The 14,426-nt window shown below is 36.1% G+C and overlaps 2 protein-coding genes across 2 annotated transcripts in view; both read right to left on the reverse strand.

Moving 5' to 3' along the window:
- Positions 1–2,405, reverse strand: part of LOC107552353 (coagulation factor VIII-like) — a 32,771-nt gene extending 30,366 nt beyond the window's left edge. Inside the window, exons 1-5 of the mRNA XM_016234217.1 lie at positions 2,230–2,405; positions 1,526–1,623; positions 1,311–1,433; positions 615–827; positions 316–489 (exon numbers count right to left, since the gene is read on the reverse strand). Of these exons, the coding sequence (XP_016089703.1) occupies positions 316–489; positions 615–827; positions 1,311–1,433; positions 1,526–1,623; positions 2,230–2,378 (757 nt within the window). The 5' untranslated portion in view covers positions 2,379–2,405. The remainder of the gene's footprint in view (positions 1–315; positions 490–614; positions 828–1,310; positions 1,434–1,525; positions 1,624–2,229) is intronic.
- A 3,354-nt stretch (positions 2,406–5,759) lies between these two features.
- Positions 5,760–11,722, reverse strand: LOC107552329 (treacle protein-like). The gene is given in 10 exon segments (XM_016234189.1): positions 5,760–5,907; positions 6,188–6,285; positions 6,389–6,701; positions 6,703–7,588; positions 7,590–7,830; positions 9,599–9,746; positions 9,845–9,906; positions 10,814–10,891; positions 11,060–11,103; positions 11,655–11,722. Coding segments are annotated over 10 exon segments (2,004 nt in total). The 3' UTR covers positions 5,760–5,841.
- Between the last annotated feature and the right edge of the window lie 2,704 nt (positions 11,723–14,426).

The raw sequence follows: 14,426 nt of genomic DNA on the forward strand, positions 1-14,426 counted from the left end.
TTTTTTTTTTTTTTTTTTTTTTTTTATTAAATAAATTGAGCCTTGGTGAGCAAAAGAGACTTCTTTCAAAAACATTCAAACAATCTTATTATAAACATTTGGTTGTGTATATTTATATTTTGCATAAAGAAAATGAAACTTTTTTAGTACCTTTAATATACTTTTTGCATTAATATATGATATTATTTTCATTCAAATCAAACATAAATTCTACTCTAAAATGTATTATTACTTTAAAGTGAAAAATCTCATTCTTAACACGGTAATGATAACCATTTCTCAACAGCTGCTCAGGTGTGGTGAGGCTGATCGCACCTGGTAATGTTGAGTTGATGTATCCATTGATGGTGTGGTACTGGGTTGGACTTGATGTTTTCTTCAGTTTGTCTGCTCGGCCAACTTCCCGGTACCAACTTTTACTCTCATCGAAGACAGCAAGAAGCAAAATGAACTCCGGAACCTTCCGCTGTCTCTCCTCAGTCAGAGCCTCTGAGAGAGGTCAAATGTTAAAGGACATGTCAAATATACACCAGCATTCCAATTTCAGTACAAAATGTCAGTGAGATTTTACATGATATATTTGACAAATCCTAACAGAGAAGCAACAGTCACACCTGTTTTACAGATCAGGAGAGTCCCGACGAGTCCGCTGTTCAAGTCTCGGATGATGTCCACCTGTGATGAGTAAATGTAGGTAAGGCAGTCTGGATCTGATGTGGTTGGCCCGGAGTTGGGGGAAATGTCCCACACGTACTTGTAGTAACCACCAGGAGGCACTGCATCATCCGCTCGCTCCTGAACAGAGCTGAAGTCCTCGTACCCTGCGCCTGCCATTGAAAAGCAGAAGGATGTTGAGGTTTATCTTTACACATTATAGGTTTTCAAACCCATCAGGATATTGCAGTATATCTCACAATATTGCTTTCGTTTCGCAGGGTAAGGCCGAACTTTCTATATGCTGGTGTATATGGGAAATCAAATGTATTTTATGCACTCTGGAATTTATCAGTATCTCCAGTGTTACAAAACACATAACAGTATTCCAAAACAAGTCTATAATGATGTTGTGAGTTCAGTCTAGGAACAATTTGTCTTATGCAGTAAAAGTTGGACGGTTTGGAATGAAATGATTTACATTCCAAAAGGGTTTTTTCCGCAGCAATGTGATAGAAAAACTATTCTTTTCAATTCTTAAAAGAACCGCTTTTAGAACATTTTAATAATCTAAAGAACCTTGTTACATTATAAAGAACCTTTTGTGCAATGGAAAGATTCCATGGATGTTAAATCAATGGCTTTCATCAATTTACCTTCCGATTGTTTCCAGTACTGAATGCCGATGGGAGAAATGCTGAAAGATTGTGATGCAAAGTTTTTGAAGTGCACCACAACCCTGTCGTTCACCACTGTTCTGATAGTCGGGCCTTGAATACCTGAAACAGATCATTTAATATTCTATTTATTCAATTCTAAACTTCTTAATGTTTTTTTCCTAAGAAGCAGAGATTTCAACGCTTATACTGACCAGCCCAGGGAGGTTTTGACTTTGGTGCTGTAAAAGTAGAATCAGTGTATTCTGTATATACAGCCTTGATGTATTTCTGGACACCAGATGCAAATTTCCTGTTAGGAATAATTATGCTGTTACTAGACATATTTGCAATACAGTGCAATACAACATAATACAACACAACTTTATTAATCCACTAGAGTTAGCAAAATATTGAAAGAAATAGTTCACACAAATATGAAAAGAAAATGTATTCATCCTCAGGCCAGTCACCATATAGATGAGTTTGTTTCTTCATCAGAACAGATTTGGAGAAATGTAGCATTACATCACTTGCTCAGCAATGGATCCTCTGCAGTGAATGGGTGCCGTCAGAATGAGAGTCCAAACAGCTGATAAAAACTTTCCAACACTTGTGGATTATTGTGATGTATTTATGGATTATTGTGACACTTTGCATTAATTTATACAATTTTGGAAGTGGTGATTTGAAGTTAAAACATCTTGATGGATTCTAACAAACAGCTTTTGACTTCACAAGACATTAATTGATGGACTGAAGTGGTGTGGATTATTGTGATGTTTTTATCATCTGTTTGGACTCTCATTCTGACGGCACCCATTCACTGCAGAGGATCCATTAAAAGGTGTATAATCTTTATGGGTAGCAATAATTAAAAAGCATGTTTTTATGTGTGCATAATAATAAATGTGCCCACCTCTGGTTTGCAGTAGGATCTGTTGTGTCTGTAAACACATATTCCCACTTAGTTTCCACTGCTGCGATGAAGAACTCCAAAGTCTTCGCCAGGACACAGGGAGACTTCAGACACACCGTGAGGGAGAGGAGGAACAGAACAACCTTCATCACTGGAGCACAAGTTAAACCCGCTGACTGAATGAGATGCTGAGATGCTGTCAGGACATATTTAACTGCACAGGAAAAGTGTTTAGGGAGGAGCCAGAGAGAGGGCGAGACAGAGAGAGTGTTCATGATAATCATGAGTAATGATGAATGTTCGAGTCATGGAAAGAATGGATAAAGGTGCACTCTTTTGCAAATTTCTACAGTTTTTTGGGGGTTATATTTTCCTGAAAAGCAGATGTTTTGGGCAATAGTAATAGTGATGCTTGTCATAAGCAGTCTTAATCATTTACACGTAACGTTTAATTACATTAGCACTGGAAATAATGTACCATTTAAAGCAGAGGTTTTTCAGCTTTCCTTCACCAGAACCAAAATGGGATAAATGGCAAATAAAAAAAAAGAAGTTTAAACTCACACTTACAAAACTATATGCAGTGTTTTATATCAATGATGTGCTCTTTTTGACCAAAACAACTCCAACAAAGACACAGACTTTTTTTTTTTTTTGCTTTCCTGACCAGAAACAAAATAGGATAAATGGCAAACAAGGAGGTTTACCTGGAACTCACACTTACAAAACTATATGCAATGTTTTTTTTTTAAATTATTATTATTAATGCTGTGTTCTTTTTAACTGAACTCCAAAAAGTGAGGTTTAACTAAAAAACAAAAACAAAAAAAAACATTTAGGAATTATCACCTAAATGTAATAGTCTTATTTTACTTTTTGGATGTTTTCTTTTATTGTTTTAAATGGCTTAAATGTTGTCTTGAATCATGATTGCCATATAGGCTAGTCAATTTCTAAGTGAAGCTTTGTAGGAAAAAAAAATCTCTCTCTCTCTATATATATATATGCAAAGTACAAATATAGGCTATATTTTTGTGAATAGTAGTATAAAGTGATCGTTTGTAAGCAACTCAGTCAACTCCACTTTACTAGGGTAACTCAGGAAAGAAATGTTTGACTTTACAACTCTTCACGAACTAAGGTTAGGCCTACTGTTAGTCTATTTCTTAAAGAACTCCTGCCGCTTGTTTAGTTAATAAATGATTACTAATTACTTTGCACATATCCAAACAACACATTCTTGTTCATATTTTGTTCCTGTGATATTTTGTTCCAGTCCATTATACGGCGATAAAAAGCATGACAGTATTGACAGCGCGGAGAGATATTGTTTATTTGCAGGTGAGGAGCGTGTCACTTGGTGATACTGCGGAGTGATATCATCATTAGAAAACAGCATGTGTGTAGTCCCGGTTAGTTCTAGAAGTCAGTCACGCGGTGACAAATTGCGCAGGAGAGTGGACTAAACACCACATTTGGTTTTACCTGTTTAATTTAATATTTATAAGTCGTTATACTACATTTTAGGCTATTGAACACGTCGTGAGCCATAAAGAAAGACTGCATTTAAATTAGGATATCGTCTAAAGTCAGGCATCCGCTCTTGTGTAATTAGGAAACATGCTTTCAGTGTAAAGAACTCGTCCTAATCTGCCAAAAAAGAAGACTTGAACATCATGCAGCAGGCATAGTTTGTAAGGAATCGCCGCCACCTAGTGGAGATTACACGCACGCACACACACATAAATACTGTTAGTTTAAATTATTCAATGCCAATGTACAGGTGCATCTCAATAAATTAGAATGTCGTGGAAAAGTTCATTTATTTCAGTAATTCAACGGGGTATTGTCAAGAGGAAAATGAGAAACAAGAGACCAAAAAATGCAGATGAGCTGAAGGCCACTGTCAGAGAAACCTGGGCTTCCATACCACCTCAGCAGTGCCACAAACTGATCACCTCCATGCCACGCCGAATTGAGGCAGTAATTAAAGCAAAAGGAGCCCCTACCAAGTATTGAGTACATGTACAGTAAATGAACATACTTTCCAGAAGGCCATCAATTCACTAAAAATGTTTTTTTTATTGGTCTTATGAAGTATTGTAATTTGTTGAGATAGTGAATTGGTGGGTTTTTGTTAAATGTGAGCCAAAATCATCACAATTAAAAGAACCAAAGACTTAAACTACTTCAGTCTGTGTGCATTGAATTTATTTAATACACGAGTTTCACAATTTGAGTTGAATTACTGAAATAAATGAAATTTTCATGACATTCTAATTTATTGAGATGCACCTGTATACGTATATAAATATAACGGTAGCAATACAGTGCTGTTTTTGTGCTTTTTTAGAATCGCCTTGAAGCCCCACCTGTTCAAGACGATCATATGGTGCCGCGACGAGGTGCGAGTGGTTCAGGCGATGGCCTGCTAATCCTCAGTGCTCTGCACGCTTGGGTTCGAATCCATCCTCGTCGGTTAGTGATTTTTCAGTCTTGAAAAACATTAAGCCATGACAGTCATTTGGAAAAATCTACTTCTGCATATTATGGCAAGACACCACAGGTGTCATAAAAATGTAAATAATATATCTCCCCATATTTACCCCAGTTAATAATCAACAGTACAATAAAACAATGTGTGAATCGTTTTCGAATACATCATTGTTAGATATGAAAAAGATGCATTTCACAATTAAATATGCATTGGTTTGCATACATTTCCAGAACAGATATCTTAATATTGGATAAAGTCGTTTCCTTGACATTTTTAGTTTTCAGGTTTTTTTTGTAGTTTAACATGTTTTTAGAAATAAAATGTTATATAAAGTAAGTGATATATGATGTAAACACCTTCAGATTACTACAAAGTTTGGTGTATGTAAATTATGGTGTAGATTTATGATGCAGCAAATGAGAAACAAATACTTAAAAATAAAAAGGAAATTAAAAATGTTTTGTAACATCTTAAAGATGGAAATAGGTAAATTGTAATAAAATAAACACTAAAATATGTATTTTGGATATATATTTTTTTTATATCAATCTAAAATACATTATTAAAGTATTTCAACAATTACAGTATCTCCTGGGAAAATGGAGAAAAGAATGAGTGAATTTAGATTTATGTCTCTGGTTCAGTCTGTTGCAAATCAAGCAAGAATTGTCCCGGTTCACCGCGGGGCCCCCTCAAACCCGAGGCCCAGTGCGACCGCACCAGTTGCACCCCCCTAAGGACGACCCTGATCTGATGTGTATTTTGAATCAAAAATGTAAAATACAATGTGACCACTTTTTTTTTCTAAATGGGCATAAATTTTAACACAAAAGGACATTTATAGAATTTAGTGCTTGGTCTTAAGCCATTGTACTTTTTTAAAATTAAAAAATTAAAGGAATAGTTCACCCAAAAATGAAAATTCTGTCATTAATTACTCACCCTCATGTCGTTTCAAACCCGTAAGACCTCCGTTCATCCGTTTTGATGGAATCGGAGAGCTGTCTGACTCTGCAAACTTAAATGTTAGGGACGGAGCATGCATTCAGGTTAAATAATTATTTCAGCCGAGATTGAGAGATTGAGAACTGAAGTCTTGAGGGCCGTTACATCCATTATGTGCTGTTGAGTCCATGAGTTTCAACACTACTGAGCTGTTTCTCTTTTGAAGACTTCTTTTTCTGGACAATAAAAGAGCAGTACAAGTAATTTACTTGCAGAACAATTAATCAATCAGTTTTATTATCATAAAGGGTTTCTGCCGGTTTCATAAAGATAAAGACTTTTTAAGACCAAGTAAAGACCATTTAAGAAACACAATGAGCCATTTTAGCAACACTTCAACGTTTGAAAACACAATTTTAAACCGATCTCCATTACTTTTTAAAGGAGAAAATTCTGCTTATTTTCTTTTAGAAACTGTGTGCCATTTCAATCATGCAATTCATTCACCAATTTTACCTTTTTGTGCACTACCACCTCCTCATCTGGAGCAGATACAGGAGGATCATCAGGGATTATCTCCTCTGTTTCTTCATCTCTCTCCTTCTTTTTCTTCTCTGTACATCATTTCAGTGTGAAAGGGAACACAAGCAAACAAAAACTGAATGAAGCAGTAAAATAAAGCCTCAATCCAGGATATACATGTATTTAATTACTCACTCTTTTTCTTCTGACTTATTTCTACTGGAACGGATGCTTTTTCTTCTTCTGCTGGTGGTGGTTGAAGAGCATCTGCATTTTCACTCTCCTTGCTTTTCTTCTTCTCTTTGTCTTTCTTGGCCTTCTTGAGCTCAGGTGTGGCCTCCTCCGGTGCTGGGACATCACAAGCTTCTTCCCTTTTGTGTTTTCTTTTTTTGGAAGGAGTTTTTAGATCGTGACTACAGGTTTCCTCATTTCCCAAACCATCACCATCTACAGTCTTTGCTTGAGATTTACTACTTTTTAAGGGTGTTTCTGATGGAACGTCATTCTGGATCAGCAGCCTTGCTTTTTCTTTTTGTCGAAAAGCTGTTTGTAGAGTCAGACTGCGGGAGATCAGCATCCGATGTGGCTGTTTTGACCTTCTTACTGGTCGTTTCCTCCTCGCCAGATTCTTCAGTGCTTTTAACTTTCTTGGCTTTAGCTTTTTTTGATGGTGTTTCAGGCTCAACTGTTTCTGAATGGCTTTTACTGGCCTTAAGTTTGGCTTTTTTAGATGAAGAGTCAGGTTTAACGGATTCTAGAGAGACATCAGCTTTCTCAGGTGTCGTTTCTTGTCCATTCTCAGAAGGACCTTCTGTTTTCTTAGCTTTAACCTTCTTTGAAGGTGTCTCATCAGGAACAGGCTCTACAACACTTTTAGGCTTCTTGTTTTTCACTTTTTTTGATGGGGTCTCTGATTGGTCAGAGGTATCGTCCATCCTAGCGTTCTTAACAGCTTTCTTAACCTCTTTAATATTTAAGGGACTATTGTCAGTTTCAACATTACTGGCTTCAGATTGGCTTTTCTTTTTTTTAGCCTTTTTAGATGGAGTTTCAGTGCTGCTGGTTTCTGAGGTACCATTATCTTTCCAAACATTGGTCTCAACTTGCCCTGAAAAACTATTTTCTTTTTTAAAGTGAACCCTATTAGGAGTCCTAATGGCTTCTGAATCTGATACACCAACCCTTTTAGTCCTTGTCAACGGAGTGGCAATTTTGCCAGTTTCCAAGAGTTCATTCATTTCATGATGTGCTTCTGGATTATCAAGCGAGTTAGTAGCTTTAGCTTTTGCTCTTTTAGGGGTCTTAACCACATCAAGACCTGAGATACTACTATTTTTCTTATTCCCAGCCTTTTTGGATGGTGTCTCAACTTCATGATGTTCAGAAATAGCTACAGAATCTTTGTCTTTTGATTTTTTTTGAAGGAGTCTCAGATGCATCAGTTGTTACAGGAATGTCATCAGGTTTGGCAGTCGATTTCTTTGCTGGTGTACTGGACTTTCCCTTCTTGGCTGGGTTTCCCTCTTTTTGAGCTCTTGCCGGCTTCTTTGTCGTCCTTCCCTTTGCTGAAGACTTTGCAGATGAGACAGGAGATTCATCCAAGGTCGAGAGAACATCCATCTTCACACGATCAGTATCTGGTTACAACTCCAGCCTTTTTGGATGGTGTCTCAACTTCATGATGTTCAGAAATAGCTACAGAATCTTTGTCTTTTGATTTTTTTGAAGGAGTCTCAGATGCATCAGTTGTTACAGGAATGTCATCAGGTTTGGCAGTCGATTTCTTTGCTGGTGTACTGGACTTTCCCTTCTTGGCTGGGTTTCCCTCTTTTTGAGCTCTTGCCGGCTTCTTTGTCGTCCTTCCCTTTGCTGAAGACTTTGCAGATGAGACAGGAGATTCATCCAAGGTCGAGAGAACATCCATTTCACACGATCAGTATCTGGTTACAACAGACAAACTTCAATAATCATATTTCATGTTTCATTAATCTTATGTAAACATCACACCAAGAAGTTAATACTTTTATTCAGAAAGGATGCATTGGCATTTATAGTGTAGTATAAGCATTTATAATGTTTGAAAATATTTATATTTCAAATAAATGCTGTTCTTTTGAACTTTCTATTCATCAAAGAATCCTGACAAAAAAAATGATCACGGTTTCCACAAAAATATGAAGCAGCTTTTTTCAATATTGGTAATAATGATAAATTTTCACTTCATTTTCAGCAGCCATTACTCATCTTTAGTGTCACATGATCCCACATGAAAAATCATTCTAATATGCTGATACATACAGAGGAGAGAGAGAGAAAGAGATAACATTGTGATATTTTCATGAACATTAAGCAAATGTTCCTCTCATTAAATTTTTAATTTTTTTTTGGAGGATAATTCCCGTTATATTCAATGGTGATCCTAATAATATTCTTTTTTTTAAATTAAATGACTGATTGAAATAATCTTAAGATGTCTTAAAGGGTTAGTTCACCCAAAAATGAAAATTCTGTCATTAATTACTCACCCTTGTGTTGTTCCAAGCCCATAAGACCTCCGTTCATCTTCGGAATACAATTTAAGATATTTTTAAGAAATCTGAGGGCTCTCTGACCCTCCCATAGACAGCAAGGTAACTACCACGTTCAAGGTCCAGAAAAGTACCAAGATGATCAACAAAGTAGTCCGTGTGACATCAAAATAACGAAAACAAAACAAAAATAATGACTTTATTCCACATTTCGCACGATCACAACAGTATCATCACACGCTCGAGTCATGATACTGTCGTGAACGCGCGTCCACAAGTGCCGCAGTAGAGACAAAAATGTGGAATAAAGTCATTGTTTTTGTTTTCTTTGCGCAAAAAAGTATTCTCGTAGCTTCGTAACTTTACAGTTGAACCCCTGATGTCACACGGACTACTTTGTCAATCATCTTGGTACTTTTCTGAACCTTGAATGTGGTAGTTACCTTGCTGTCTATGGGAGGGTCAGAGAGCTTTCAGATTTCATCAAAAATATCTTAAATTGTGTTCCAAAGATGAACGAAGGTCTTACGGGTTTGGAACGACATGAGGGTGAGTAATTAATGACAGAATTTTAATTTTTTGGTGAACTATCCCTTTAATAAGACTGTTTGTTTTGCACTATGATGATGAGAATTTGGGGATAAATAAATGTCCTTAAATGTCATGAAAATAATGTCACAATGCAATAAACTTTTTTTTTTAAACGGTTCAATTTTCTTGTAAGTAGCAATTTGCTAAGTACCTTTAAACATAAATAAATAATATCTTTCTCTTGATTTTGTGGTTAAACGTGGTGTTTGTGTGATTTACCCATCTGCAGGTAGTACACTACAACCTTTCAATGTGATCTATTGTGCATTTTTACAGTTTGTCTGACCTGATAACTGAGAAACCATTTTCCTCCACTTCTCCATATCTAAACTCGAGTCTGAATCGGAATCGTTCCTTGCAGCGGCAGTGGCCAATTGAGGCACCGACTGTTTTCTTTTCCTTGGTTTGGTCACAGTTTCTTTTTTCTTCTGTTTCTGTGGAGTGGAGTAAGTGATGAATATGTCAGGTGACTTTTGTATGGTGGCTCAGTTAAGTTTGGGTAAAATATTTTGGTCAGTTTTAAATCAAATACCGTAGATTTTTTCGCCAATTCTGAAGTCGTCTTGTTGCTCACAGACTTTTTTGGACCAACTACTTTCCATGCACAAAACAAACAACCAAAAATATAAATAACTTAAAGAAACTTTAACTGAGGATTAGGATCACAGTTCAGCTCGATCACAACTAGGAATATGCGTAATACAAATGTCTAAAATAAAGCTTTAAATTCTTCCTATTTAAAAGAAAATTTCTACCAGAAATGAAAATTTGCTTAAAATGTAAGATCTAGATGAGTTTGCTGCTTCATCAGAACAGATTTGGTGAAATGTAGCATTATGTCATTAATGTCTTGTTTATTACAAACACTTCACAAATCCATCAAGATGTTTTTAACTTCAAACCGTCACTTCTGGCAAAAATATGAATCCATAATCTATAATAATGCTTCCTCCATTTAAAAAAAGTAAATTTCCTGTTTTCCTCACATCAAATTCCCCCTAGATATTTGTTTAGAACTGTTTTCAAACAGTACTTGATCTGAGCATATTTCTCTCCTGATTCAGCCGAGATGACTTTTTCACTGGAGAAAGCGATAATATGGACAGAGGACATGCATTTTAGACAGAAGCAATGGTTAAGTTAAAAACGTCTCAATAATGGATTTGTTTCTTACAAAGATGCAGCTTTACATTTCACATAAATTGACGGTCTGGAGTCTTGTGGGTAATTGTGATGTTTTTATCAGTTGTTTGGACTCTCATTCTGACGGCACCCATTCACCGCAGCGGATCCATTGCTGAGCAAGTGATGTGATGCCAAATCTGTTTCCATGAAGAAACAAACTCATCTACTCATCTTGGATGGCCTGAGGGTGAGTACATTTTCAGCAAACTGTAAGTAAGATTGTCAGACTCGTGGCAGCTCCAGATAAATGTCAGACAAAAACACTGCTCAAACACACATTACACAATATAAATATTGAAATGAACTTCTCATTTACCAGCAGAGGGGGCTGTGATCTTAGACTTGGTTCCTGACTTGCTCTTTGCAGGACTCTTGAGCTCAGGAGTCCGAACACCTGTGAATTGAAAGAGTTTCAATTGGTCTCTTTTAATATTAGTGATCACTCCATATGAGTTTTAAATAGTCAGTTTGATTTCCATCAAAATGATTCATGTACAGTACTCAGATTAATAGAGTGAATCTTCTGATAAATAATATTTAGTAAAGCCTCTGATGTACATACCATCTTCATCGTCTGAGCTGAACACATCACGTTGTTTTTTGAACCTTAAACCGCATAAACACGTTTCATTACACCAAATACACAAAATAATGTTCTTTTTAGCAGCATCATATGACCCCTTTAATATCATGTATCCTTCTCTATCTCTATTAAACTCACATCCTAATAAGTATTCCAAATCCTTATTTACCTTACCTTTTTTGTTTAAATATGATATTAATTCATTTCTTTCTTCATCATACTTTGTACAATTATATATTACATGCTCCATTGTTTCTTTCTCCCCACAATTCCCACATAGACCAGTCTCATGTATTCCAGTTATGAACAGTGAAGCGTTCAATCCCGAGTGCATCTATAGTTATTATAACCTCTTCTTTTCTATTTCTACCACTTACACTTCTTTTAGTATTAACCATTTTTTTTATATTATATAGCTGCCTTCACTTATTATCTGTATTCTATATGTCCTGCCATTCTTTAATACAATTTTCCTTAATGATAGTTTTAATTTCACCTTTACTTAAAGGAACATTAAAATCTATTACTTCTCTTTTTAAAGCATTTTTTGCTAATTCATCAGCAGATTCATTACCAGCTATTCCCACATGTGCTGGCACCCAGCAGAATCCAACTACCACTCCTTTTCTTTGTATACGCCATAATAATGTAAATATTTCACACATCAAATCTTCTCTAGAAGATTGCCGAGTAATCAATGATGTTAAAACAGAAGCAGAGTCAGAGCATACCACTACTCTGTCAGGTCTTACTTCCTCTACCCATGTTAGTCCTATTATGATAGCAACCATTTCAACAGCATATATTGACAATTTAGATGCCAATCTTTTAGTTATGGATATTTTTAAATCTGGAATATATATTCCTACTCCTGTAAGCCCTGTTTTGGGGTCTTTAGATCTATCTGTATAAATGTGCATACTTGCATAAAATCTTTCCTGTATATACTTATTTACATTATATTTAATACTTCCCATTTCCTCCCATTCTCTTTTCTTATCCAATATCTCTAAGTCAATTTTAACATCAGGAATTATCCATGTTGGCACCTCTTCCCATACAGGTGACACACTACATTCTATATTTGTTATCTGATATTTCTCTGCTAACTGATTTATATTCCATCCATATCCTCTCCCTTTGTTATTTGAGTATTCCCAGCAATTATTTAAAATATCTTTAGCTATGTGTTTCCCAGAATAACTCTTTAAAGATACAGCTCTATACTGTATCCTAGACTCCTTAATAATGTTTCTGATGCTGAACCATAAATCATGCAGTCTGTCTTGAACCTGTTACCTGAGCGGTTCACTGGGGTCAGGATCATCATCTGATTTCAAAAACAGCAGAGTCAGCGAGTCACATCAGGGAAAAACACCTCTGTGTAAGTGTAAAACCACAAACGACCGCTGCTCCAACACCCGGCTCCAACCAATCAAGACCAATCAAATTCAGACATCCAAACTCAGCAGTGTGGTGAAATGAGTGTGAGCAGGTGTGTTTGGATTATGGTTTGAGCTGTGGGGTGTGTGAGCGTGTGTATGTCTGTATGAAGGGTGTGTGTGAATATGTTTATTTTAGGGCAACGCAGCCCACTCGTGTTTACATGTTTCTCTAAAGAGGATTCAGGGTGGGAAGAATAAACTCAGATAAACCCAAAACAACAGCAGTTTCAAACTTTCATGACTATGATGAAACTGATAATTACCTAACATTTGACTCTGTTTGCATGAATAATGAAGGAGAAACTCTTCACTAGCTCTAGGCAGGTGATGGTAAGCAGTTCAGGTCAACTGACAGGAGGAGCGGGGTAACTAGCATTCACAGAGCTCCATTCATGAGTATCTGAGGAAAAAAAGAGTTTGTAAATGGTTTAGCCAGGGGGTCAGGGTTTGGCTGGTTCCTCTGCAGGTATCGTCTGCTGGCACATGCTGTAACTACACAATTATATTGTGTAGTTTCTCTCTTTACAGGCGTTCAACAGTCATGGCATATTCTAACCAAGAAGGTCTAGACTACAATACCTGGAGAAGAACCGCAGAACTTTCAAAGCCAATCACTTGAGCCATGAATGTCATATGACTAATGTCGCTAAAGAAGAAAAATGATGCCATTTTCAACAACAACATGCACCCAAGTTATGTATTTTTGTAGAATTTTTAGAATATATATGTATAAAGATATATACATCCTCCTGCATTTTTATCTATTTCCTCAACATGTTTTTTTCCAGGTATATCTCCCATCAAACCAAATTCCTAGATACTTAAAAACCTTTACTTGTTCTAATGGTTTTCCATACAATAGTAGTTCAATATCTTTAGAAACATCTTTTTTCCTACTGAACAACATATAACATGTTTTATTTGTTGACATTTTAAAACTCCATTCTATACTCCATTTTTCCACCTTTTTAATAGCTGTTTGCATACTTGAAATCACTTGGGTTAGCTACATTTCGACCTCTCTTTCAAATAGCACCATCATCAGCATATAACGCACATCCAACACCATATCCTAAATTGTCAAAAATATAATTAATCATAATGTTAAAAAGAATTGGACTTATTACACTCCCTTGTGGAATACCATTTTCTGCCTTAAAAACGGATGACTGATACGCTCCTACTTGTACTATAAATGTTCGTTCAAATAAAAACTGAGATAACCAATTATACATTTTACCATCTATTCATATCCTTGATGCTTTCATTAACAACCCTTCTCTCCATATTGTGCCATATGGTTTTTCTATATCAAAATATACTACTGCCATAATTTCTTTCATTTTTATTGCCTTCTCTATTTCGTTACTGACCTATTAATGCATTCATTGTTGATCTTTTACCTCTAAATCCACACTGATATTTACATAATTTACCCTTCTTTTCTAACTCATAAGATAATCTATGAACTATGATCTTTTTCATTAATTTACATAAGTTTGAAGTTAAAGCAACTGGTCGATCATTTCCTGGGTATGTTGGATTTTTACCTGGTTTTACAATAGGTATTACTACAGCTCGCTTCCATATCTTTGGAAGTATTCCTTCTATCCATATTTCATTATATAACTTAAGTATAATTGATAATACACTATCTGACGGATGCTTTATCATTATATAACTTATCCTATCACACCCAGGAGCAGTATTGGCACATTTCTGTTCCGCTACTTTCGCGCAGCAGCGACACGCGCATTCCTTCACTCTGACCCCTGAACGCTCCACTGCTCGCACTGCATCATAGGAAATGTAGTTCTTTAAGGTGTGCTCCGTTTTTGTAGCATATGAGAGATTCTTATACTGTACACACACACACACACACACACACACACACACACACA

This window comes from Sinocyclocheilus grahami, unplaced genomic scaffold (assembly GCF_001515645.1).
Source record: "Sinocyclocheilus grahami isolate Dianchi unplaced genomic scaffold, SAMN03320097.WGS_v1.1 scaffold447.1, whole genome shotgun sequence".
Lineage (NCBI taxonomy): Eukaryota > Metazoa > Chordata > Actinopteri > Cypriniformes > Cyprinidae > Sinocyclocheilus > Sinocyclocheilus grahami.